The sequence below is a fragment of the Lagenorhynchus albirostris genome, chromosome 3 (assembly GCF_949774975.1).
Source record: "Lagenorhynchus albirostris chromosome 3, mLagAlb1.1, whole genome shotgun sequence".
Lineage (NCBI taxonomy): Eukaryota > Metazoa > Chordata > Mammalia > Artiodactyla > Delphinidae > Lagenorhynchus > Lagenorhynchus albirostris.
Genome location: NC_083097.1, coordinates 8,721,359 through 8,744,364, shown reverse-complemented (window position 1 = coordinate 8,744,364; position 23,006 = coordinate 8,721,359). Strand labels below are relative to the sequence as shown.

Here is a 23,006-nt window from a genome sequence, read left to right as displayed (position 1 = left end):
CAGCTCAGTCCCTGCAAACCCCGCAGGCAGGTCACTCTCCAGAGCCGCCCCCCCCCCAGTTCGGGTGGGGTGCCTCTCCCAAGTCCTCCCTCCGTTCGTGGTGCCCTCTGAAGAGCGGCTATGAATCCATCCATCATATTAAGTTGTCCCTTTTCTGTCCCCTGATAGCAGGCCAACATCTCTTCTCTTTGTCACATGCAAGTGTCCTGTGCTCTCTGCCTCACATGTGCCTCCTGAGGTGGTTGACTGTCTGGCTTAAAAAAACACAAAACCCTCTGCGCCTTTGTCGGGTCTGTGTCAGGTGCACGGGATGGCCAAGTACCGTTTCTGTGTCTTCCTTTGCACACCCCTTCCTGCTGCAGTGCTTCCCCTGCACACATCTGGTCACTCCACACGACTTACCACTGCACTCATACAAAACCTAAGGTGTCTTTCCACTTACCGCCGTGCATGGAGGCTTTATGATTAGAAGGAGAAAAATACTTAAATTCTTTGGGGAAATCAAACTTTGAGAAGGTTTAAAGCAACTCAAAAATTGCAAAAGCTCTTAAAACTCCAACTCTGAAAAGTTTCTTGTAATTTTATGAATAGTCTCTCTATATCGTCTGTTCACTGCAAGGGTGACTGTAAGTCCAGGAAAACGATCATCTCAAATACAGTAGCTTAGTGTCCAGATGAAAAATATACTTCACACCTTTCAGTGCAAAAAATGACACACTTCTTTAGATAACAACTGCATCTCCTAACTTTGGGTTTTCACAAGTCTTTGAACACCGATAAAATTTACTAGCATGGTAACAAATCTGCAGAGAGAAAACATTCCCAAGTTCTCAGAAAACTAACCTGAGATGTATTCATTGACACTGTCATTTTGAGGACTTTGTATCAAGAGAGCAAATAAAGGATCTCAAGGCTTATCTCTGTCCAGTGGACCAAGTGCTGGTCCAAGTTGATGGTCCAGTTTGCTTCCCAGCCACGGATGCGCTTCCAGCCAGTGAGTCCTTCAGGCCCTCCTGTCACAGAGCAGACCCAGCTTCAGCGGAAGACTCTTCTCCCAGGGAGCCTTAGGTGTGGCTGCCAGGGAGCAGGGGGCATCTGCCTTCCTGACGCTCAGGAGTTTTGAAAGAAGAAGAGATACAGCTGATTTTAAACTGCCCATTCCCCTTCCTACTCTGCAGCATCCAAACATTGTTTTACTCAGATCATTTCACTGCTGTGAATGTTTTGCATTAAGGTTCTTAGGAGAACACGGTGAAGAATAATCATTAAATAGGGCCCCATGATGCACTGGTCACATTCCATTAAAAGAAAAACTCACACTACATATGCATGTGGTTAATGACAAGTTGTATTTGATGCCAAGATTTTAAAAAACACTATTTTGACATTAAAATGTGTTCTTCTCTGTATTAATGGCCTATGTCTTCTGAGTTTTCTTTTCGAGGTTTTCTACATTTTCCTTTTTAGAACGAAGAAAATCTGAAAGTCCTATCATGCCATCCTTTCTAGAGTCTCTAAATTGGAAACAGATAAAGACACTTATTAGTAATTTCTTACTGCACACAATACAATTTTTATGGAATACAGTATAATTTATAAGTTTTACCTTAAAAAATTGATAATTTATGGTTTCAAATCAGTAATTCTTACCTCTAAAAATAAAGCACTCTATTCCCTTTTACAAAAAACGCACATATCTTTCTAGGTGAAAAACTCAGTACTATGTTTGCAGTTTTTTCTTTATTGACAACTCAAATTTTAGTCACTAGTATAACAAAAGTATCTTTCTATTTTAAGCATTGGTCCAGTAAAACTCAAAGGACTGTCTTAAGTCTATGAAACTTTGGCACTGATGAGTATATCTTTTGATTTTTTATCTATAGATAAAAGATGGTGAACATTAGTAAATCTCTACTAGCAACTTAGTAGATGTAAAAACACTGAACTGTAACAATGCTGATTTCCCACATCGGTGGGAAAATTAGAGCTGTCTTGAGGGCTCATATTTAAAAGTAAAAGGAACACAAGTTAGCGGTTCTAAAATATATTTTACCGTAAAAAGGAACCATCTCTTACGGGCCCAGGGGAACCACACCTGTGGGAGAGCCTCCCACTGTGGCCGCTTGGCAACGGGCCGGGAGGATGGGGATTGGACCATCCTCTGCTCCGGAGCAGGGGAATCCCGTTATTGTCTGTATTTTCAAACACCAGGTTATAAACCCCGACCTCCCAGCCGGCAGTTAAATGCCCTTCTTTTTACCTTCAGCCCCTCCCTGTGGAGGTCAAGCCTACCTCCCCGTTCCTGGGAGTGTGAGCTGTACCCGTGTGGGTAGCTGGAGGCCACACTTCAGCTCCTCTGTCCCCATCACTCCTCGGAAATCACCGGTGCCAGGGGCACAGTGACCTCTGTGGCCAGCGTAAGGGACAGCTTTGGGGTCTGCCGCTCTGGACAAGGCCCCTCACTGCCCGCCCCCTCCCCCAAGCCTTTCCTGGCGTCACTTCCCCCGCTTCACTCTTCCTGCTTCAGGTCCTCCTTACTCACTGCCCCCACCTCAAAAAGGCTGGACTCCCGCTGCCCCACCCTTGGTGCTCTCCTCATACTGGGATGCCCGGCGTCCCCCTGGGAGGATCCCAGCCTGGGTCTGAGCTCCCTGACACGTCCTGCAGCACCCCCCGCCCCGACCCCGCCACAGGCACATCAACTCACAAGTACTGCCGCCCCCAGGTCCTTCCTGGGAGAGACACAAACATCCACCCGGGCGGGAGCCACTTGGGCATCCTGGAAGGCTCTCTCCCCTCACTCCTCACCTCCAGTCAGCCACCCAAATCCAAGCAGCACTAAAAAGCCTCTCGCTTCTTTGTCAGCTCTTTTCCAGACCTTCGCAGAAACCTCCTAGCTAGTCCCCTTACATCTGCTGCTCAAGGGGTCTTCTAACCAAAATTCACCACCACGCTCCCTAAGACCTTCTATGGATCCCTAGTGCCACCAGACATAACCCGAACTCCTTAGAGGCTCCCGTGTCCCGCCATCCCCACCACCCGTGGGGTGCATTCACCGATGTCCCCCCAGCACCGCTCCGCGTGCAGACGCCACCCCAGGCTGCTGAACCCGCCGCATGGCTGTGCTCCACGCACAGCACGGAAGACGGCTTCACGGTGGGACCCAGGGCGGAAGGTGCTGCCTCATGGGCAGAGCCCCTTAGGGGAGGCCTTGCTGAGCTGAGGACCCTCGGCAGCTGTGCAGATGGGCGGGGTGTCTGAGGCCAGGGCAGAGGCCTGGAGTCGGGGCAAGCTTTGTCTTCTCCAAACCCAGGGCGGCGTGTGGCTGAAGCGCCGCGGGCGGGAGAGACGCACAGGCAGCGCTCACCAGGCAAACGGTGGCGGGTCGGGCAGGAATCAGCCCCTGGGCGCGAGAGGCCGGGAAGGCGTGGCGGGGACGTGACTCGAGTCATCATTCCCGGGGACGGTGGCCGCCGTGTGAGGAACGGCCGAGCTGGGGAGGTGCAGGCGGGAGAACCGGTGGGGCCAGAACCAGGGGCAGCAGCGGGTCCCGGGGGGAGGGGTCGGGGGGAAGGGGCTTCCGTCGAGAGTCACCCACGTCTTGTCCTGACCTAGTGGGGGGACGGTGACGCCGTCCACAAGCGGGGAAGCAGAACTGCAGAGGGGAAGGTCCGGGGGATATGGAGTTCTGTTGGGACGTGTTAATAAGCCTGACGTGTGCACCGGACCCACCTACACGGCCGAGGAGAGGGCGAGCGGGCGCTGTGACATCCGAGTGCGGAGGTCAGCGGCCAGACAGGGGCCGCGTGCCAGGAGGGGCTGGGGTCCCCGCGGGAGGCGACAGGAGAGGGGAATGGAGGGCCGGGCTCGGAGGCTGGCCACAGGGAGGGGGACAGGAGGGCTCTGGTCAGTGCGTGAGTGTGAGCCGCTCTGGGGCCTGGTCGGGGACGGCAGCAGGGGCAGGGGGCGGTCCCCAGGTCAGACGGCTTTAGCAGGACGCCAGGCCCCCCCTCGGGCTCGTCCTCGGTGAGCGGGCGGCACGAGCGGGCGGCACGGGGCGGCGGGGCTCAGGAAAGAGGAGGATCAGGGAGGGGCGACCGCTGGCAGCGGGCAGATTCCCCTGGGACGGGCGAGGAGAGGGCCAGGGAGTCGTGGTGTCTGGGGAGACGGGGAGGCCCAGGAGGATGAAGGAACCGCGGCCGCCAGACGGAGGTCTGAGAGGTCAGAGTGCGGGGCCGGCCGCAGGTGTGTGGAGAGGCGGAGAGAGACCGAGGCGCCGCAGCTTCGAGGGGGAGGGGAGAGGTTGCCACGTCGGTGGATGACGGACCAGAGGGAGGAAAAATGGGAGGACGGGGTCTGGAGGCCCAGTCCGGTGGCGGGTCCTCAAGGGGGTGCGCTTCTGAAGGGAGGAGGGGAGGAAGGGACAGGGAGGGCTGAGAGGTCAGCTCCGGGGCACCCCAGACGTGGGCGGTTGGGGACGGTGGAGGGCACCGAGCCTGGGAGGTTGTGATGGGCCTGCCGGGCGTGGGCTCTCAGGGGCCAGGCGGCGGAGCTGTCACCGTCACCAGCTCCCAGCGCTGGCTCTCTCGTGATCTGAACCCCCGACTACATCCCGGCACAGAGGCGGCACTGGGAGGCCTGGCGGCACTGGGAGGCCTGGCAGCCTGGGGCGCTGCCCTTTCATCACAGGGCCTCCTCCTCCCTCTTGGCTTGCCTGAAGCAGCACCGTCACCACCCTTAGAGGGGCGGCCCTCCCCCCGCGTCCCCCCCCCCGTTAGAGGGGCGGCTCTTCCCCCGCGTCCCCCCGCCCAGAGGGATGGCCCTCCCCCCGCGTCCCCCCCCCCGTTAGAGGGGCGGCCCTTCCCCCGCCCAGAGGGGCGGCCCTCCCCCCGCGTCTCCCCCATTAGAGGGGCGGCCCTTTCCCCTGCGTCGCCCCCCTTAGAGGGGAGGCCCTCCCCCCGAGTCCCCCCGCCGTAGAGGGGTGGCCCTTCCCCCGCGTCCCCTCCCCCACACACAGGCAGCACAGCACGGGGCGGGGGAGGGCAGAGGGCACGGGGTCTCTCCTCACTCACGCCCTCCACCTGCAGGGACCCATTCGGTGTTTCATTGTTGAGAAATGTATTCTTACTTTTGAACATGCCCCGGTTTTAAACCATGTGACATCCCGTGTTTAAGAATCAAGATGCGTTTTGGATACATGTTTCTTAAGGACGAGATAAGTTGTCTCCCTCTGAAGTCTGCAGAGACCGGCACAGCCTCCCGAGGCCCGGGTATCCTCAGCATCACTGAGTGACACCTCGGGGCACAGCGTGTGCCGCCTTCCCTTCTACAAAAGGCTGGATTCGCGGGTACCACGTTATCTGAGAGCAGAGAAGAATGGGAAGAAAGAAGTCGTCCCGCCACCGAGACACCTGCGTTCCTGGGCCCTCGAGCACTTACATGCTGTTCTTCAGAGAGGAGAGGTAGGACTCCGTGTCTGATGCAGATATATCCCAGTCGAGTCCCGACAGGTAACGGTAGACGTAGGAGAAAGTCTCAAAGGGAATGCGCGCAGGCCCCCCCTCGGGGTCAGCAGTCAGGATCTCACACAGGTGCTTCATGGCAGTGTTCAATGACTAGAAACACCACAAACCAGGTGGAGAAACGGTTACTACCGGGATTCACTAAACTGAAAGGAAAGACAGCAGCAGAATAAACACCTGAGTACATTTTACAGAAGTTCTCTCAAAAGTACATCCTCTCGGTGTGAATTAAGAACTAGGGGAATTTATAATTGCCTTAAGAAAGAAAAAGAAAAGGGTTGATCGAGATGTATTGTAATTGGCCTGAAAAAAATTTGATTCCCAGATTTTATTTTATTTATTTATTTTTTAAATAGAGTTAATTATTTTATTTATTTATTTTTGGCTGCATTGGGTCTTCGTTGCTGCACGCAGGCCTTCTCTAGTTGTGGCGAGTGGGGGCTACTCTTCATTGCAGTGTGCGGGCTTCTCATTGCAGTGGCTTCTCTCATTGCGGAGCATGGGCTCTTGGCATGCGGGCTTCAGTAGTTGTGGCACATGGGCTCAGTAGTTGTGGCTCACGGGCTCTAGAGCGCAGGCTCAGTACTTGTGGTGCACGGGCTTAGTTGCTCCGTGGCATGTGGGATCTTCTTGGACCAAGGATTGAACCCGTGTCTCCTGCATTGGCAGGCGGATTCTCAACCACTGCGCCACCAGGGAAGCCCCCAGATTTTATCTTATGTTAAATGGGAATGACTCTTATAGCAGAAATTAACACAACACTGTAAATCAACTATACCTTAATAGAAAAAAATCTAATGAGGAAAAAAATAAAAGAATTAAAAATTTTTTTTTAAAAATGGGAATGACTTGGGACATCCCTGGTGGCACTAACATCGAGGAGCTGCCACTGTAGGGAGGACAGAGCTCAGACAGCAAGCCTAGGAGACAGACTAGAACCCTCCAGAGAAGCTCCCGTGGGAATGAATCTGGGCTGCACTCACAAGGAGAAACAGCAAGAAAAAACCGGTGGGATGGCTACAGAGGACAGTCCCCAGGGGAAAGGTGCAGGTTTAGGGAAAGTCGCACGCAGACCTGCTTGACCAGAACAGTGACTGTGGGGGAAGTACATCCCATGGCCTCAGGGACACGCAAAGGGCCGGAGCCAGCTCTGTGTAAATTTTAAACCACACATTCATTCTCTCTCAGTGTCTGCGGGTCAGGAGCCTCGGCACTGCTTCGCCGGGCCCTCTGTGAGGCTCCAATCGGGTGGCAGCAAGGGTTTGGTTCTCATCCAGAGGCTCGACTGGTGAGGGATCCACTTGCAGCCGCCCTTAGGGAAGGGCAGAACTCACTCCCTGGGGCTGTAGGACTGGAACGGGGCTGGACTCTTACTGGCTGTTGGCCGGAGACCCCCCTGAGCTCTGAAAGGCTGCCTGCAGTTCCCGACACGGGGGTCTCCCTGAGGTCCTCTTACAACACAGCAGCTTGCTTCTTCGAGTGCCAGGAGCTGGACCAGGTTCTCATGGTCAATATCAGAGAAAAATCACCTGTGCTTCCGGCAGCAGGAGAGGAAAGGCAGGGGGACTGAAATGAGGTTCTTGCACAGAAGTTGCGAATGGCTGGTACCCTCCACGTCCCAGGGACCCTCTGAGAGCCTGACTTGGCATCTAATTTACTCGTTACGGTAACCTCATGAGATGAGGCCAAGGGGGCCCAGAGAGGCTAACTTGTCCCAGGTAAGCCAGCTGGGACGGGACGCAGGCAGCCAACCTCCTGAGCTTGGCCGTGACCACCACATTCCACCACCGCCAACAGTCACTGGGCTGGCTCGGGGAGCGAGTGACAGGGCTTACACGTGCCTGGGTTCCAGGCATTCGGCTGGACCATAGGAGCACATCTCCCCCATCGCCATCAGCTGGGACTCGGGGCGTCTGCAAAGCTACCAGCCATGCCCCACCCCGACCGACAGCCCTGCTGAGACAGAATGCACTGGGGCGGGGCTGGGGCAATGGCGCAGTCCTGACGTTAGCCCAACTCTGCGGGCAGAACGATGCTCTAGTTAGAAAAATGACGGCATTCATTTCTCCAAGGAAAACTGCCCACGCCGGGCCCCCGATAGGCTGTCCTGAGGGAGGACTTGGTGAAAACAAAATTGCATATTTTACTGGCTCCTTGCTTGAAACGTCTCAGGGACGCATTGCTACATTAGATGCTGCTGTTTTAGCCCACACAGCGGAGGGCAGTCGTCGCGAGGGTGGGACCTGGGGCGGTGGGGGGAGGTAGCTGGCGAGGAGCCTGCACAGGAGCGCTGGGTGACTGATGTTCCAGCGCTTCCGAGGAAGAGCTATTTAAGGAAAAAACACATCAAAGTGTTCTGGCATCACTTCCCTCTGCAAAGGCGAGATGACATTACCAGTGTTGACGTTTCTGGCAAAAAGATTTGCAGCAATTTTTACACCCTAAAGGATTCATGAGGCACCTTGCCTGGTTTGGGGACTTTGTTTCCTACAACAGATTTCTCACTTCCAAGGGTTGTGGGCTGTCAGGCTACTGGCTCACCAGCCACAAGGACGGACCCCTCCCTGGCCAGCGCCCCCTTCTCCAACCGCCTGCCCATTATTCCCTGGTTGGAAATTCGTCCAGGAGGAGGTGGCTGCACTGTCTGCAGCCCAGAGTGCACGCCTGAGCCGGATCTCAAATCCAAGTGGAGACGCGTGAGAAACACGGGCGCTGCGGCCTCCTGAGCATCTCCAGCGCCAGTTCCGTGGGTTTTTCCAGTTTCAGAATTACAGCTGCTCTCGTGACGACACCATGAGCCACCTCACAGCTCCCACCATGTCCCTTTTTGCTGCAGGAAAATAGCAATGTGGACAATATCCTGACTGACCCTTTGAACAGAGTCAGGACCATGGGGGTCTCTCTCCTGCCCTGTGGCCTGAGCTCAGGGTCACACAGCGGCACTGATTCCAAATCTCAGTTTTAAAAAGCCTACAACACAGAATTAAAATGAAAAAGGGGAAGTAACTGACACTGCAGAAATACAAAGGATCATGAGAGATTACCACAAGCAACTCTATGCCAATAAAATGGACAACCTGGAAGAAATGGACAAATTCTTAGAAAAGCACAACCTTCCGAGACTGAACCAGGAAGAAATAGAAAATATAAACAGACTAATCACAAGCATTGAAATTGAAACTGTGATTAAAAATCTTCCAACAAACAAAAGCCCAGGACCAGATGGCTTCACAGGAGAATTCTATCAAACATTTAGAGAAGAGCTAACACCTATCCTTCTCAAACTCTTCCAAAATATAGCAGAGGGAGAGACACTCCCAAACTCATTCTACGAGGCCACCATCACCCTGATACCAAAACCAGACAAAGATGTTACAGAAAAAGAAAACTACAGGCCAATATCACTGATGAACATAGATGCAAAAATCCTCAATAAAATACTAGCAAACAGAATCCAGCAGCACATTAAAAGGATCACACACCATGATCAAGTGGGGTTTACCCCAGGAATGCAAGGATTCTTCAGTATACACAAATCAATCAACGTGATACACCATATTAACAAATTGAAGGAGAAAAACCATATGATCATCTCAATAGATGCAGAAAAAGCTTTCAACACCCATTTATGATAAAAACTCTCCAGAAAGGAGGCATAGAGGCAACTTACCTCAACATAATAAAGGCCTTTTATGACAAACCCAGGGCCAACATCGTTCTCAATGGTGAAAAACTGAAACCATTTTCACTAAGATCGGGAACAAGACAAGGTTGCCCACTCTCACCACTCTTATTCAACATAGTTTTGGAAGTTTTAGCCACGGCAATCAGAGAAGAAAAAGAAATAAAAGGGATCCAAACTGGAAAAGAAGAAGTAAAGCTGTCACTGTTTGCAGATGACATGATACTATACATAGAGAACCCTAAAGATACTACCAGAAAACTACTAGAGCTAATCAGTGAATTTGGTAAATTTGCAGGATACAAGATTAATGGACAGAAATCTCCTGCATTCCTATACAATAATGATGAAAAATCTGGAAGAGAAATTAAGGAAACACTCCCATTTACCACTGCAACAAAAAGAATAAAATACCTAGGAATAAACCTACCTAGGGAGACAAAAGACCTATATGCAGAAAACAATAAGACACTGATGAAAGAAATTAAAGATGATACAAACAGATGGAGAGATATACCATGTTCTTGGACTGGAAGAATCAATACTGTGAAAATGACTCTACTACCAAAAGCAATCTACAGATTCAATGCAATCCCTATCAAACTACCACTGGCATTTTTCACAGAACTAGAACAAAAAAATTCACAACTTGTATGGAAATGCAAAAGACCCCAAATAGCCAAATCAATCGTGAGAAAGAAAAACAGAGCTCGAGGAATCAGGCTCCCTGACTTCAAACTATGCTACAAAGCTACAGTAATCAAGACAGTATGGTACTGGCACAGAAACAGAAATACAGATCGATGGAACAGGATAGAAAGCCCAGAGGTAAACCCACACACATATGGTCACCTTACCTTTGATAAAGGAGGCAAGAATATACAATGGAGAAAAGACAGCCTCTTCAATAAGTGGTGCTGGGAAAACTGGACAGCTACATGTAAAAGAATGAAATTAGAACACTCCCTAACACCACACACAAAAATAAACTCAAAATGGATTAAACACCTAAATGTAAGATCAGACACTATAAAACTCTTAGAGGAAAACATAGGAAGAACACTCTATGACATAAATCGCAGCAAGATCCTTTTTGACCCACCTCCTAGAGAAATGGAAATAAAAACAAAAATAAACAAATGGGACCTAATGAAACTTAAAAGCTTTTGCACAGCAAAGGAAACCATAAACAAGATGAAAAGACAGTCCTCAGAATGGGAGAAAATATTTGCAAATGAAGCAACTGACAAAGGATTAATCTCCAAAATATACAAGCAGCTCATGAGCTCAATATCAAAAAAAAAAAAAACAACCCAATCCAAAAATGGGCAGAAGACCTAAATAGACATTTTTCTAAAGAATATATACAGATTGCCAAGAAACACATGAAAGGCCACTCAACATCACTAATCATTAGAGAAATGCAAACCAAAACTACCATGAGGTATCACCTCACACCAATCAGAAAGGCCATCATCAAAAAATCTACAAACAATAAATGCTGGAGAGGGTGTGGAGAAAAGTGAACCCTCTTGCACTGTCGGTGGGAATGTAAATTGACAGAGCCACTATGGAAAACAGTATGGAGTTTCCTTAAAAAACTAAAAATAGAACTACCCTATGACACAGCAATCCCACTACTGGGCATATACCCTGAGAAAACCATAATTCCAAAAGAGTCATGTACCACAATGTTCATTGCAGCTCTCTTTACAATAGCCAGGACATGGAAGCAACATGAGTGTCCATCGACAGATGAATGGATAAAGAAGATGTGGCACATATATACAATGGAATATTACTCCCCATAAAAAGAAACGAAATTGAGTTATTTGTAGTGAGGTGGATGGACCTAGAGTCTGTCATACAGAGTGAAGTAAGTCAGAAAGAGAAAAACAAATACTGTATGCTAACACATATATATGGAATCTGAAAAAAAAAATGGTTCTGAAGAACCTAGGGGCATGACAGGAATAAAGACGCAGATGTAGAGAATGGACTTGAGGATATGGGGAGGGGGAAGGGTAAGCTGGGACGAAGTAAGAGAGTGGCATGGACATATATACACTACCAAACATAAAATAGATAGCTAGTGGGAAGCAGTCGCATAGCACAGGGAGATCAGCTCGGTGCTTTGTGACCACCTAGAGGGGTGGGATAGGGAGGGTGGGATAGGGAGGGTGGGAGGGAGACATAAGATGAAGGATATATGGTGATATATGTATACGTATAGCTGATTCACTTTGTTATACAGCAGAAACTAACACAAAAATGTAAAGCAATTATACTCCAATCAAGATGTTAAAAACAAAAACTAAAAAGCCTGCGAGCCTTTTTGTTTCCTTATCCTCGCAGCTTTCCTAATTTACAACGTGGTCCTGGGGATTACGGCCGGTGCCGCAGGGAGACACACATTCTCCAGTTGGCCGGACATGGTGCTGGAGTGAAGCCAGTCCATCAGGCTGAAGGGACGGAGGGGCTACCAGGCCCAGCATCCGCCAACCCCACCCCCGCTTCCCCACAGAGGAGACGCTCAGCCTGTGGGGCAGCGAGCCCAGGGGCCCACGATCAGCTGCTTGGTCAGCAGAGGCAGTTCCTAAACATGACTGCGGCTGGACGCCTGCACTCACGTCAGGGCCACATCTCTGCACTGGCCACGGGGATGGGCGTCTCAGAATGGACTCGAGAGGCCCAGCGGGACCCTGAACTGGGGGCCCCGGGGAGAGCGGCCGAGAGCGAGCCAGGTGCTGCCTGCAGTGCACAGGGCATCTCGACGCGTCACAGACAGCGGACCCAACAGGCGGAGTGGACGCCGTGGAGTGGACGGGGCAGCAGGAGTCTCTGTGGCGCGTGCGGGCAGAGCAGCCAGACTGCAGCTGGTCCAGAGCCAGAGCTGTTGGGAGGCTGACACAAAGATTTCTGGGGTGCGGATCACGTGAGGACATAAAACGGTATCAGTGGGAAGGCCTAGATGTTACTCTCTGACACGGTGTCCCAACCTGAGGGCGGCGCACTCCCTGGGCTACAGGGGTATCCTCAGGGGCCCCTCCATCCCCCGCGTCTACCGATGGCGGCACCTCCGGAGCCCGTGGTCTGAGTCCGAATCCTGCCTGACCACCTCCACCTGCAGCGCCGAGCCTCTGCCCACAGCTCACCACCCTGCGATTCGGAGAACAGGACTCTCCTCCAAGGGCTGCTGGGAGGACAAAAGAGAAAACAGACAAAGGGCTCCGAACATTCCCGCACCTGGTAAGAACGCTAGAAACGCTGGCCGTTCGTAAGCAGTACGTTCTAATGGGAAATTACGTGACACGCGCATATGTTGGCAGCTGTACACACGGAGGGATGCTCGAAGTGCAAAGGCTTTTCAAACCCGAACCAGAGGCAGGTGGGTAGTCTGTCATTACGGGCTTTGTCAGTCGTGTGTGGGTGCAATGGGGACTTGGGCCACACGTTTTTACATTACAAAAAAGATGTCCATACTTCAAAAAACAGATGACAAATGTTGATCCACCTCTTAAATGCTTAGGACCCCTGATGGGGCTGCAGAAACCTAAGGTGAAGGTCACAACACAGACTTGTTTTCGCTTCGCCCGGCAAGGGAGAGGTGCCCACAGACACGGCCGGCCCCTGACCCTCCCCCACCCCGTCTGAAGCTTCGATGTGAGAACCAGAGCAGCGCTCGGGGCTTCGATGATGTACCAGACGTCCCTCCACGGGCAGGGGGTCTCGGGACGCTCGGCACTCAGGGCGAGGCCCACAGGAAGCCACACTGACAGACGTCCGTGGAAGGAACAGAGGGTGAACGACGCGTGTGGCTCAGACATCTGAGGTTCCAATCTTTGCAGAGAACTCGATTCATCTGACTAGAGTGGCTCCGAAGAGCAACTGAAGAGCCACAAGCCGTGAGACGCCGTGGAGTGGGCGGGGCAGCAGGAGTCGCTACGACACGTCCAGGCAGAGCGACCAGCGTCCAATTTCACAGCAGTCCTGTGTGCGACGAGGTGGACAGCAGTGACCCACGAAAGAGTCCTCCTCACCTCGCTTCACTTCTTCATCCGCTCCTTTGTGAAGGTTTTCTTTCTTAAGCATAAAGACAAATGCTAAGATGCCAAATTAGATGAAGAAGCGTCTCCCAGAAGTCACAGCACTGTGCTCCGGGGGCATCTCCAAGCTACCCCGCCAATGCGGGCACTCAGTGCATCAACAAAACAAGTGCCACCTTGGGCCTGGCTCCTCCTGGCCCCCGTGGACCCAGAGCACGGCTGTCAGCCCTGCACTTGGGGTACGGGGGTGGGCAGGCCAGGGCAGAGCTGGCATCTCAGGCTGCGAACTTCGCCTGGATATGAAAGTATGAAAGGTTCCCCGCTTTCCACAGTGAGAAGGGGGCCACTGGCACCAGGAGAGAGTCAAAGGCCAACAGCAAAGACTCCTGGCAGAGGTGGCTTCCTCAGGGGACAGGCCAGGGTCCCACACTGGCTGACGGGGATAAGTGACACGTTATAGGAAGACTAGAGAAGCGTGTGTGTGCTGTTTCCCTGTCCCTTCCCCAGTAGTCACTTCAGAAAGGAAGCTCCATCCTTAACAAATGTCTCCATCTAGTGTCACACCCCACACACAGTAAGAGGTCTTATCTTACAAAACAGGCTTGGTTTGGTTTGAAATCTAATGGCTGATTCTCCTGAGTAGGGAGGTAGAAATTACAAAGATGGATCCCCAAATATGAAATAGTCTAATTTCTCATCATTATAAAAATCTAAATTTCACAACTAAGTTTTGAGGAGCAAACCATAAAATCAAATATTAGTTATTAATTTTATATTATTAAAATCTTGCTTCCAGAGTTCCAGATGAACAAAGCAACATAAAATTTCCTCCAATAGGGCTTCCCTGGTGGCACAGTGGTTGAGAATCTGCCTGCCAGTGCAGGGGACACGGGTTCAAGCCCTGGTCCGGGAACGTCCTACATGCTGCAGAGCAACTAAGCCCGTGCGTCACAACTACTGAGCCCGTGAGCCACAAATACTGAGCCCGTGAGCCATAACTACTGAGTCTGCGTGCCACAACTACTGAAGCCCGCGCACATAGAGCCCATGCTCCACAACAAGAGAAGCCACTGCCATGAGAAGCCCGCGCACCACAACGAAGAGTAGCCCCCGACCGCTGCAACTAGAGAAAGCCGCGCGCAGCAACGAAGACCCAATGCAGCCAAAAATAAATAAATTTATTTAAAAAAAATTTCCTCCAATGAAACCCCGCTGGGATTCTCCCTGGTGGCCTCTGAGCCTAGAGGAGGGAACTTGGTCTGAGGTGTCCAGCCCAGGGCTGACCGCTCTCTCTATGGCTGACCGGAAACACCGCCTGTGGGCAGGTACACAGCAAAAGGGAGCGACTAGCCTAACACCCGACTTTACTGGGGTTTCAGAGGTTCTCGCTGGGACCACTAACAGAAGCAGTAAATTGCACTATATTCACACAGCAGAGGAGATGAATGAACCACAGCGTCTGTAATGATACAGATGAATAAAGAGAAATCTACTTGGCAGTGAAAAAAAGTTCCAGAAGATTAGTAACAACATAAAGTTAAAACCAACTAAATGATGTATTTCTTGGGGTCCATATGGGATCAATGGGAAGCGTGAGATCAGGGGAGCTGATGCTTCAGGTGTGGGCGGCAGGGGGACGGGTTGGAGGTTAGTTGCCGGCGTTTAGTTGTGTTAGTGGTCACGTGAGGTAGTGTTACATAAAGTAATTCTTAAAAGTTAAAACAGAATTAAGGAGGCTGATGCGTGGACCCGAGACGAGGGCACCCCATGAAGTGAGGACTAAGAGTTAGCCAGTTACGTGCTCTGGGGTCCAAAGACTGAAGGGAGAGGGTAGCAAACTTTGCTCGTCTCTGCAGTAAAGGGAGCTAGCTCTCTTTTCTCAACCCCTTTCTTCACAAACTTAAAGTGGTAACTTTCCCTGCACTTGACCCGTGTGCCTCACAGGGTGACTCAAATACTAAGGCTAAGGAGAGATTCTAGACTTCCATCCCCTCCCTACCACACCCACCTCCCTTAAGGAACGTCTGTGTCTTCATTCCTTTTCCTTCTTCGTCTTTTTTTTTTTTTTTTTTTGGCCGAGCCACCTGGCTTGTGGGATGATCATAGCTCCCCAACCAGGGATCAAACCCATGCACCCTGCAGTGGAAGCGCGGAGTCTTAACCACTGGACCACCAGGGAATTCCCTGTGTCTTCATTCCTAAGTTGTATGAGTTATACTTTTTAACATCAGCAAGGTATCTACAGTATTAGTTACTAATAACAGATTTTAACTAAAATAGAAAATAATCTTATGCCTCTTTGCACAGATGAGGGCAACATAGTATCATTTACCAAGTGACATGTAGTTTAATAAAAGTCACTGATGCATTCTCTTCTAAAAACTAAACACATTTTAACAGTATCTGTATGGTTTGTCTACTGTTAACATCTTTTAAATTGAGGCATTCATAAGTACTTAACTTTTGTAAACTAAAGTAACTATAAGCCTAAAATACAATAAACATCTGAAAAAAATTGCTTTTCTAAGACAAGATTACTAAAGTAATGAAAGTGTTGCTTCGGTTACTGAAACACCTAAATCATTTTTAAGCCAGGCCTATGAGCACACAGAATTATTAATATGCTACTTATAGGTACGTACCCCACCAAGCATGCTGCATCCAAGCGCTAAAAATTTTATCTCCTCGATTTTGTCTTCGCAAGGATCCAACTGCAAGAGAGCTCTGAACTTTTCTACTGGCAGGCACAGATTTTTCCATTTCTGCTCAAGATCTGCTAATTCCACATATTCCTTGTGGCTACACTGTTTAGAAAACACAGCATGACACAATCTACGTTAAGTTTAAAAGCCCCAAGAAGTAATAGAACGCTCTTGAAGACTTAAACAGAGCACCCATCCCCTTTCAAAGATGAACTCTGAATTCACTGCACCATTAGCCCTGGGGAGGGGAGGGGGGGATGTGTGTGTCTGGGGACAGGGGATGCTGCACAGGCAGAGAAGGGGGCTGGGAACTAGAGACTGGCAACAAGTTACTTCTCAAGAGAAAAAAGGACTGGGAAACAAACATGGCATAATGTTATGACTTATTAAAATGGGCACACAGACATGGCGTACATGATTCTCTATTGTCTGCCTGAAATACTTCACAATACAAATAAAACTCCAATAAATCAAATAAAATCCAACCCTGAAACATGCTAACAGTTAAATGGGGTAAATCTCAACACTGAAAATAAATTTATTCCTTCTACTCTTTTAGACAACTTCGTGAAAACTGGTAACTCCTGTGATCTGCTAGCAATATTCTGCGTGAAAGAGGTTTGAGCAACTTTAGCATGTCTTTTCCCAAACTACCCCTTGCAGTGATTATTCGTTTTCCCTTAAACTAGACATGGGAAAATCTAGAAAAACTAGAAATGGGAAAATCTCGTTTCCAGAAGTCACTGCACCCCGAACAGGAACACAGGACTTCGAGATGTATAATGGGGACGAGTCGCTTTAAAACTCAGGGTTATACCACTGAGGTTGTTTTTAGCAACACAGCCCAATCATTCAGATAAAATACACTTTCTATGAACTTTCCAAGTGAGATGGTGGGTCTCGAGGGCTCTCAGGAGGGCTGGAAGCCAGACGCCCGAGGGCAATCTGTCTTTCAGATGAAGGAGGTGGCGGATTATCATGTTAGCATAGTTTTTACAAACACATATTTCAAGAAGGATCTTGCAACTCCCATGTCTAAAATTTCATATTTTCAGATATTTTTCTTAGTCTAGCAGCCTCTTGCATCTGAATTCAGTATTTAAGAGAAATTATATTTCTATATAATCATGAGTAGCTATCTTGGGTTCTTTAAACCAGAGAGAGGCCCTGAATCCAAGATTCCTTCTTTGAATAAACCTTGAAGGTTTACTGCAGGGAAGGCGGGGCTTGCATGGAGCTTTCTGTGGCGTTTTATCTCAAGTTCAGCTGACTGATAGCAAACTCTTATACCTGCTTGTGCAAAACTTTAAGGAGTCCTTGAGTCAGGCCTGTGTCTGTTTTCTGAGTAGCCATGGGCATTTCGATTCTGTCTTTTACAGGAAGTGGATCTCCTCTTGACAAAGCTGAAAAATACCTGACAACGACAGACATCTCTGAAGGCTCATCAGCACACAACCAGCCCCTGAATTCATGTACTTCTGTCAATGAACCCAGAGGGCGACAGTGACGAGGGAGGACACTGCTGGGTGCCCTGGCCCAGCTCCTGTCCCGGCTCCTCCACTCAGCTCTCGGACTTCACCTCCACCCGTGCCTCAGTTTCTCTGTCTGCACCGCATGGACAATGGCAGCCCCGGTCTCAGGGCCCCGGTAACAGGTGCTACACTTATCCAGCGAACGCCATCAGAGTCCTGAGACTGCCAGGGGATGTGGAGGTCGGGGCCCCGCATGACCCGAGTGCAAGGTCATGGTCCGTCATGCCACTTTGACAGTTGAGGGTCTTGGCCTTGCTTTTTGAGGGGCTTGATTTCAAGCATCTCTGCGCCTATTCAGCTCTAAGGCACCCGGAGCAGGGAAATCACTGTTTGGCTAAGTCAGGTGCGGACCTCCCCCTACCCTTCACTTTTCCTGCCTGTTTTTTTTTGTTTGTTTGTTTTTTAGTATTTTTTTCCCTTAATTGTTCCTTTCTGGGACACGGATATTACTGCTTAAACTGGGAATAAGCTGGGGCACAGAGACAGTTTGGGGCAACAAGTCAGGAGGGGGTGTACACCTGGGCTCTGGCTGGAGGCGGGCAGGGTGCCAGGCAGGGTCCTTCTGTGAAACTCACTCCCCTTGGGCACGTGTCAGCCGGGGCCGGCGGCTGAAGCCACATCATTTGCTGCCCCCATGACTTTACCTCCATCAAAGAAATGACATATCCAGGGAAACAAAACACTAAATCATCCAGGGCCACAGGTAATAACTTAAAAGATATGAGTAGGGCTTCCCTGGTGGCGCAGTGGTTGAGAATCTGCCTGCCAATGCCTGCCGATGCAGCGGACACGGGTTCGTGCCCCGGTCTGGGAAAATCCCACATGCCGCGGAGCGGCTGGGCCCGTGAGCCACGGCCGCTGAGCCTGCACGTCCGGAGCCTGTGCTCCGCAATGGGAGAGGCCACAACAGTGAGAGGCCTGCGTACCGAAAAAGAAATAAAAATAAAAGATATGAGTAATGATGGCTACCAAAGGGGAAATGGTGGGTGGGGAGATAAACTAGGAGCTTGGGATTAACATACACACTACTCTATGTAAAACAGATAACCAACAAGGACCTACTGTAGAGCACAGGGAACTCGGCTCAATATTCTGTAATAACCTATATGGGTAAAGAATCTGAAAAAGAATGGATAGAATCACTTTGCTGTACAGCCGAAACTAATGCAACACTGTAAATCAGTTCTACTCCAATAAAATTTTTAAAAAAGATATGAGTAAATAGAGACATCTCTGATGTAACAAAATGTAGATAAATAGGTATTTGTTAGGCTAACAGAAATGTTATATCTCATCCCCTTCTTCTCTCTCCACCCCTCAAATTTGACTTTATTTTCACGCTTTTAGGACAAGTCCAGTCATATTTTGTGAATTTAATAGTCTGAGAGAAAGCTAAAAGGCAGGCAGTTAGACAAACGTGGACCTCAAGACCTACAGGGCCAGGTTGAGGGGGTGCTTCACTTTGCCATGTTCCGAATTAGGGTTTTCAACGATTTCGCGGACTTTACTCCTCACCACGCGTCAAACCAATCACCAGGCTCGGCCCAGCCTCTAGCGCAGCGCCCCTTCCCCAGGAAGGCACTGGCCGCGTCTGGAGACACTTCTGGTTGCCACAAGTTGGGGTGGATGGTGCTTCTGGCACCTGGTGGGGGCAGGTCAGCAGGCCGCCAAGGACCCTCTAATCCACAGGACAGCCCCACACCCCCCAAAGAGATGTCACTCCAAAGCAGCCATAGAGCCGAGGTGGAGGAAGCCTGCCTGAGTGGCCAGGCCAACTTGTGTCACATGCCCTCGAGTATAAGGCGCACGTGAGCACAAGCCTTCAGGACTCAATGACATCATCATGTACAGCCAATTAGCCGCTGCGTTGCGGCAGAGGCTGGGGGTGAGGCTCGTCTGAGAAGAACCCTCCCCTGAATGCGTGCTGGAACCTTCCACAGCAGTCTCTTCCAGACGCACCCTGGCTTTCTGCTTTGCTTTCCGCTGCTTTTCCCCTCCTGTCGTGGCCCTCATGTTATACGCTGTTTCCTCTTCTGCCTTGTCTTAACCCCAATCACTATGAAATCTTTCAAAGACCAATTCACCCTCTTCTGGATGACATCTCTCCCTAACAGATTCTGTTCTGAGAGAGTTGGGACACATGACTAATGCTTGCTTTTTCTCCTAAACTCCAAAACTGCTCTTAAGAGTAATTAGCTGCATGGAACATTCAGAAATTTCTCGATTAAGCCTTTTAAATTAAAGTGAAGCTTAAAATAGTTGTCTCTAAAGTGTTACCAAATGTAATGTTCCAAGAAAAAAAAAAGATTAAATCTTGGAATGTTTGGTAGAGAACAAATAAACTCTTATGAATCAGTTGTATCTCTTATTTAGGCTTGAATAATGGTTAATACTAGAGGCCACAATTTTGGGCAAGAACCTTGAGAGAGTCTTTCAGAAGCAATAGACAGAAGAATTTGTCAGAAGGCAAAGTGCTGGATTAACCAGTAGCCTCTGGTGGCAGGTGCAGTAAGGGCCCCAAAGACATCCTCATCCTAATCCTGGAAGCTGTGGATCTTCTTTTACACGGTAACAGGGAGTTTGCAGATATTGAGTGAGGATTTTTTTTTTGCGGTACGCGGGCCTCTCACTGTTGTGGCCTCCTCTCCCGTTGCGGAGCACAGGCTCCGGACACGCAGGCTCAGCGGCCATGGCTCACGGGCCCAGCCGCTCCGCGGCATGTGGGATCTTCCCGGACCGGGGCACGAACCCGTGTCCCCTGCATCGGCAGGCGGACTCTCAACCACTGCACCACCAGGGAAGCCCGAGTGAGGATTTTGAGATGGGAAAATCATCCTGGCTTATCAGGATGGTTCCTAAATGCAATCACAAGTGTCCCTAGAAGAGGGAGGCAGAGGTAGATGTGAGGATGCCAGTATTGGCGATGGAGGTATGCCAGGAGCCAAACAATGCAAGGAATGCAGCTCTAGAAGCTGGAAAAGGCAAGGGGAGGGATCAGACTCTCCCTAGAACCTCCAGAGAGAGCAAAGTCCCACCAATATCTTGACTGTAGCCTGGGGAAACTGATTTTGGACTTTTGGCTTCCAGAACTGTAAGAGAATAAACGTTTCTTGTTTTAAGCCAACATGTTTGGTGGTTATCTGTTAACAGCAGTCATAGGAAACTAATCCACTTTGGTCACACGGTTTAGGGAAGGTCAGCAAAATTTGACGGGCTAGTTACTAAAAAATATTAAGTTAAATTTATACTGATTCTTGGGACCACAAAATTGAGTTTCCGAGTCTGAATTTGTTTACTGAAAAAGGACAAAGAGCCTTCCTATAAAATCAACAGGGTTTATTTTAATGGTTCTAAGGTCTGTTGAGTTGTGACTTTTAAAGTATTAATGTCTGTTCCTGGAAATGGTTAGAATGTTTGCTGCAAGAAACTGCGAAGATTCATGTGTTGTGAACTAAGCTGGGCAGAGTTTGACCTTATAGCAGCCTTGGGATGGTTACCCCAACGTGAACCAGACCTTCTGGTTCCAATAAACTCAACAGGTACCTAATCCTGGAGGGTTCTCTGAAGACAAGGAACATAATCATAAGATTCCTCCTTGTAAAAATCATTTCACAAATAAAGAAACTGTGATAGTTTGACTTTGTAACACAATGCAGAAACTTTTTACCCAGTGTAACTGTTTTATAAATTTTAGTCTACCTGCATAAATACCACTCTCCAACAATGGAGCTGTCATTGCTTTGTAGATAAATGAGCACTTTGCAGTAATTTCTGGTCTCGTGGTCAATAAAACCATGATGTTTCCTAGATGATACTTTAAGGTGTAGATACCACCAATGCTAAAGTGAAAGTTTTGCCGGTACCCTAAGTGTCCCGAGCGTTGGACCACTGGTCCAGGAAGGATTCACTAGGCACGACTGGGCACGGGGACGGGCCGGCTCTCCCAGGCGCTGGCCCTGGGGCGCTTACCCCGCGGACCACTGCAGCACGTCGGCGGGCTGGGTGCGGATCGCAGCCTTGGTGAACTGCTTCAGGATGTCCGGCAGTTCCGGGGGAATGTGGATCTGCTGCGCGCAGAACATGGTGTCGGGAAGAGGCATCGCTCTCCGCAGACCAGGACAAAGCTGGGAAGAATCAAGGTGTGCTGCGGGGCGAGAAAGGGAGGGTTGGTCAGCCTGGGGCGCGGGGGAGACGCGACGGCCACGGGGCTCAGGGCCCGGGGTCCCGGGTCCGGAGTTTGGAGCCTGGGGGAGGACGGGGGTTTAGGGCGGGACCGAGGTCCGGGATCCTGAACCAGGTCGGGGTTCCAGGTTTAAACTGGGCCAGGCCTGGCCGCCCGCCTTTCCCCGGGTTTGGGGTGGGGCCGGGGCCAGGGCCCGGCCGGAATCCTAGGTTTGGGGGCGGGCCGAGAGGCCGGCTTCGTGAGGCGCGGACGGCCGACGAGGGCTCTTACCCGCTCCTTCTCGGGCTCCTCGTAAAATAAGGACCGACCGCCAGTTCTAGCAACAGCCGCGACACGGCAACTGGAGCGCAAGCCGCAGCTACTGCTTCGCAGCGGTATCCAGGCAACCGAGACACGCGCGGGCCCTGATCCTCTGGCGTCGCGCACGCGCACAGGACCCGAGCCGAAGCCGGCCTCAGGCCGGTGCTGGAGGAGGGGGCGGAACGCGCCTGAGCAGTGTGGCTTAGGCGTCCCCTCTGCTTTAACAGATAGCTCACAGCTGCACGAGCGGAACATTTCCCTTAGGAAAGGGCCTTTTGATAGATTTCCCACTGCCAAATGTGAGCGGCGAATTCCCAAAGGGCCCCCCCCCTTTCCTTGGCATGGCCTCCGTGAAGCTCTGGAGCGAGATGCCTCGTAGACTCCAAGGTAGGAAGCCATTAAAGTCCTGGAGGCTGGTGTGTGCGCGCAGCACGGGCCTCCCTGAAGGAATCTGGCCCCTGCCTTCCCAGACTGACGTGTCTGTCCTAGACGTGTCTGACCTCGACGCCTTCGCAAGCGCTGTTCCCGTGGCCCAATCGGCACCACTTAGTGAACTCACTGGCAGTTCAAAAGCCGCTTAAGAGTTTAGACAGTGGGCAGTTTCCAGCTAAAAGAAGATTCTATTTAACTTGTTTTCCTAAGTAAGATAGGACGGTTGAGCCAATCTAATCGGGTCTAGGAGAAAATAAGCTACCTTTTCCGATACAATAGTTTTGGGTCCAGGGGTAGGAGAAACTGTTCCATTCTGGTGGATGCTGACCAGGGCAGCGTACAAGGTGTGAATCCTACCTAGTTTAGGGGTCTCCTGGCTGGCTGCTGCAGCTGCCCTTAACACCCACACTGAATGAAACAGGCCCTGAGACCCACCTCCCCTCTCGACACGAAGGTGAAGAACTAGAATGAGCTGTCTTCAGGAGGGGCCAGTGACAAGCCCTCCTTCCTTCCCTAGAGGTATCAACCCCCAAACACAACTTCTCTACTGGGCAACTTACCTACCAAATGAAGACACACACGTTTCCAAGTTAACAGCATTAGCAAA

General features: G+C 50.4%; 2 protein-coding genes across 3 annotated transcripts; one reads left to right on the top strand and one right to left on the bottom strand.

Moving 5' to 3' along the window:
- Positions 1 to 1,356: 1,356 nt before the first annotated feature.
- ROPN1L (rhophilin associated tail protein 1 like) lies at positions 1,357 to 22,071 on the bottom strand. Its single transcript, XM_060145987.1, has 6 exons — positions 21,938 to 22,071; positions 21,454 to 21,628; positions 17,243 to 17,366; positions 15,893 to 16,054; positions 5,440 to 5,615; positions 1,357 to 1,514 (listed from the first exon to the last, which is right to left on the bottom strand). The coding sequence occupies exons 2-6, from the start codon at positions 21,582 to 21,584 to the stop codon at positions 1,418 to 1,420; spliced, it is 690 nt and encodes a 229-aa protein (XP_060001970.1). The 5' UTR covers positions 21,585 to 21,628; positions 21,938 to 22,071; the 3' UTR covers positions 1,357 to 1,417.
- Positions 3,665 to 12,128, top strand: LOC132517969 (uncharacterized). Of its 2 annotated transcripts, XM_060145984.1 has the most exons (3): positions 3,665 to 3,783; positions 5,237 to 5,462; positions 11,560 to 12,128. In XM_060145984.1, the coding sequence occupies exons 2-3, from the start codon at positions 5,377 to 5,379 to the stop codon at positions 12,110 to 12,112; spliced, it is 639 nt and encodes a 212-aa protein (XP_060001967.1). In that variant the 5' UTR covers positions 3,665 to 3,783; positions 5,237 to 5,376; the 3' UTR covers positions 12,113 to 12,128. The 2 variants fall into 2 exon arrangements, with proteins under 2 accessions (XP_060001967.1, XP_060001969.1); XM_060145986.1 differs by lacking the exon at positions 3,665 to 3,783 and having other exon boundaries at positions 5,193 to 5,462.
- Positions 22,072 to 23,006: the final 935 nt, after the last annotated feature.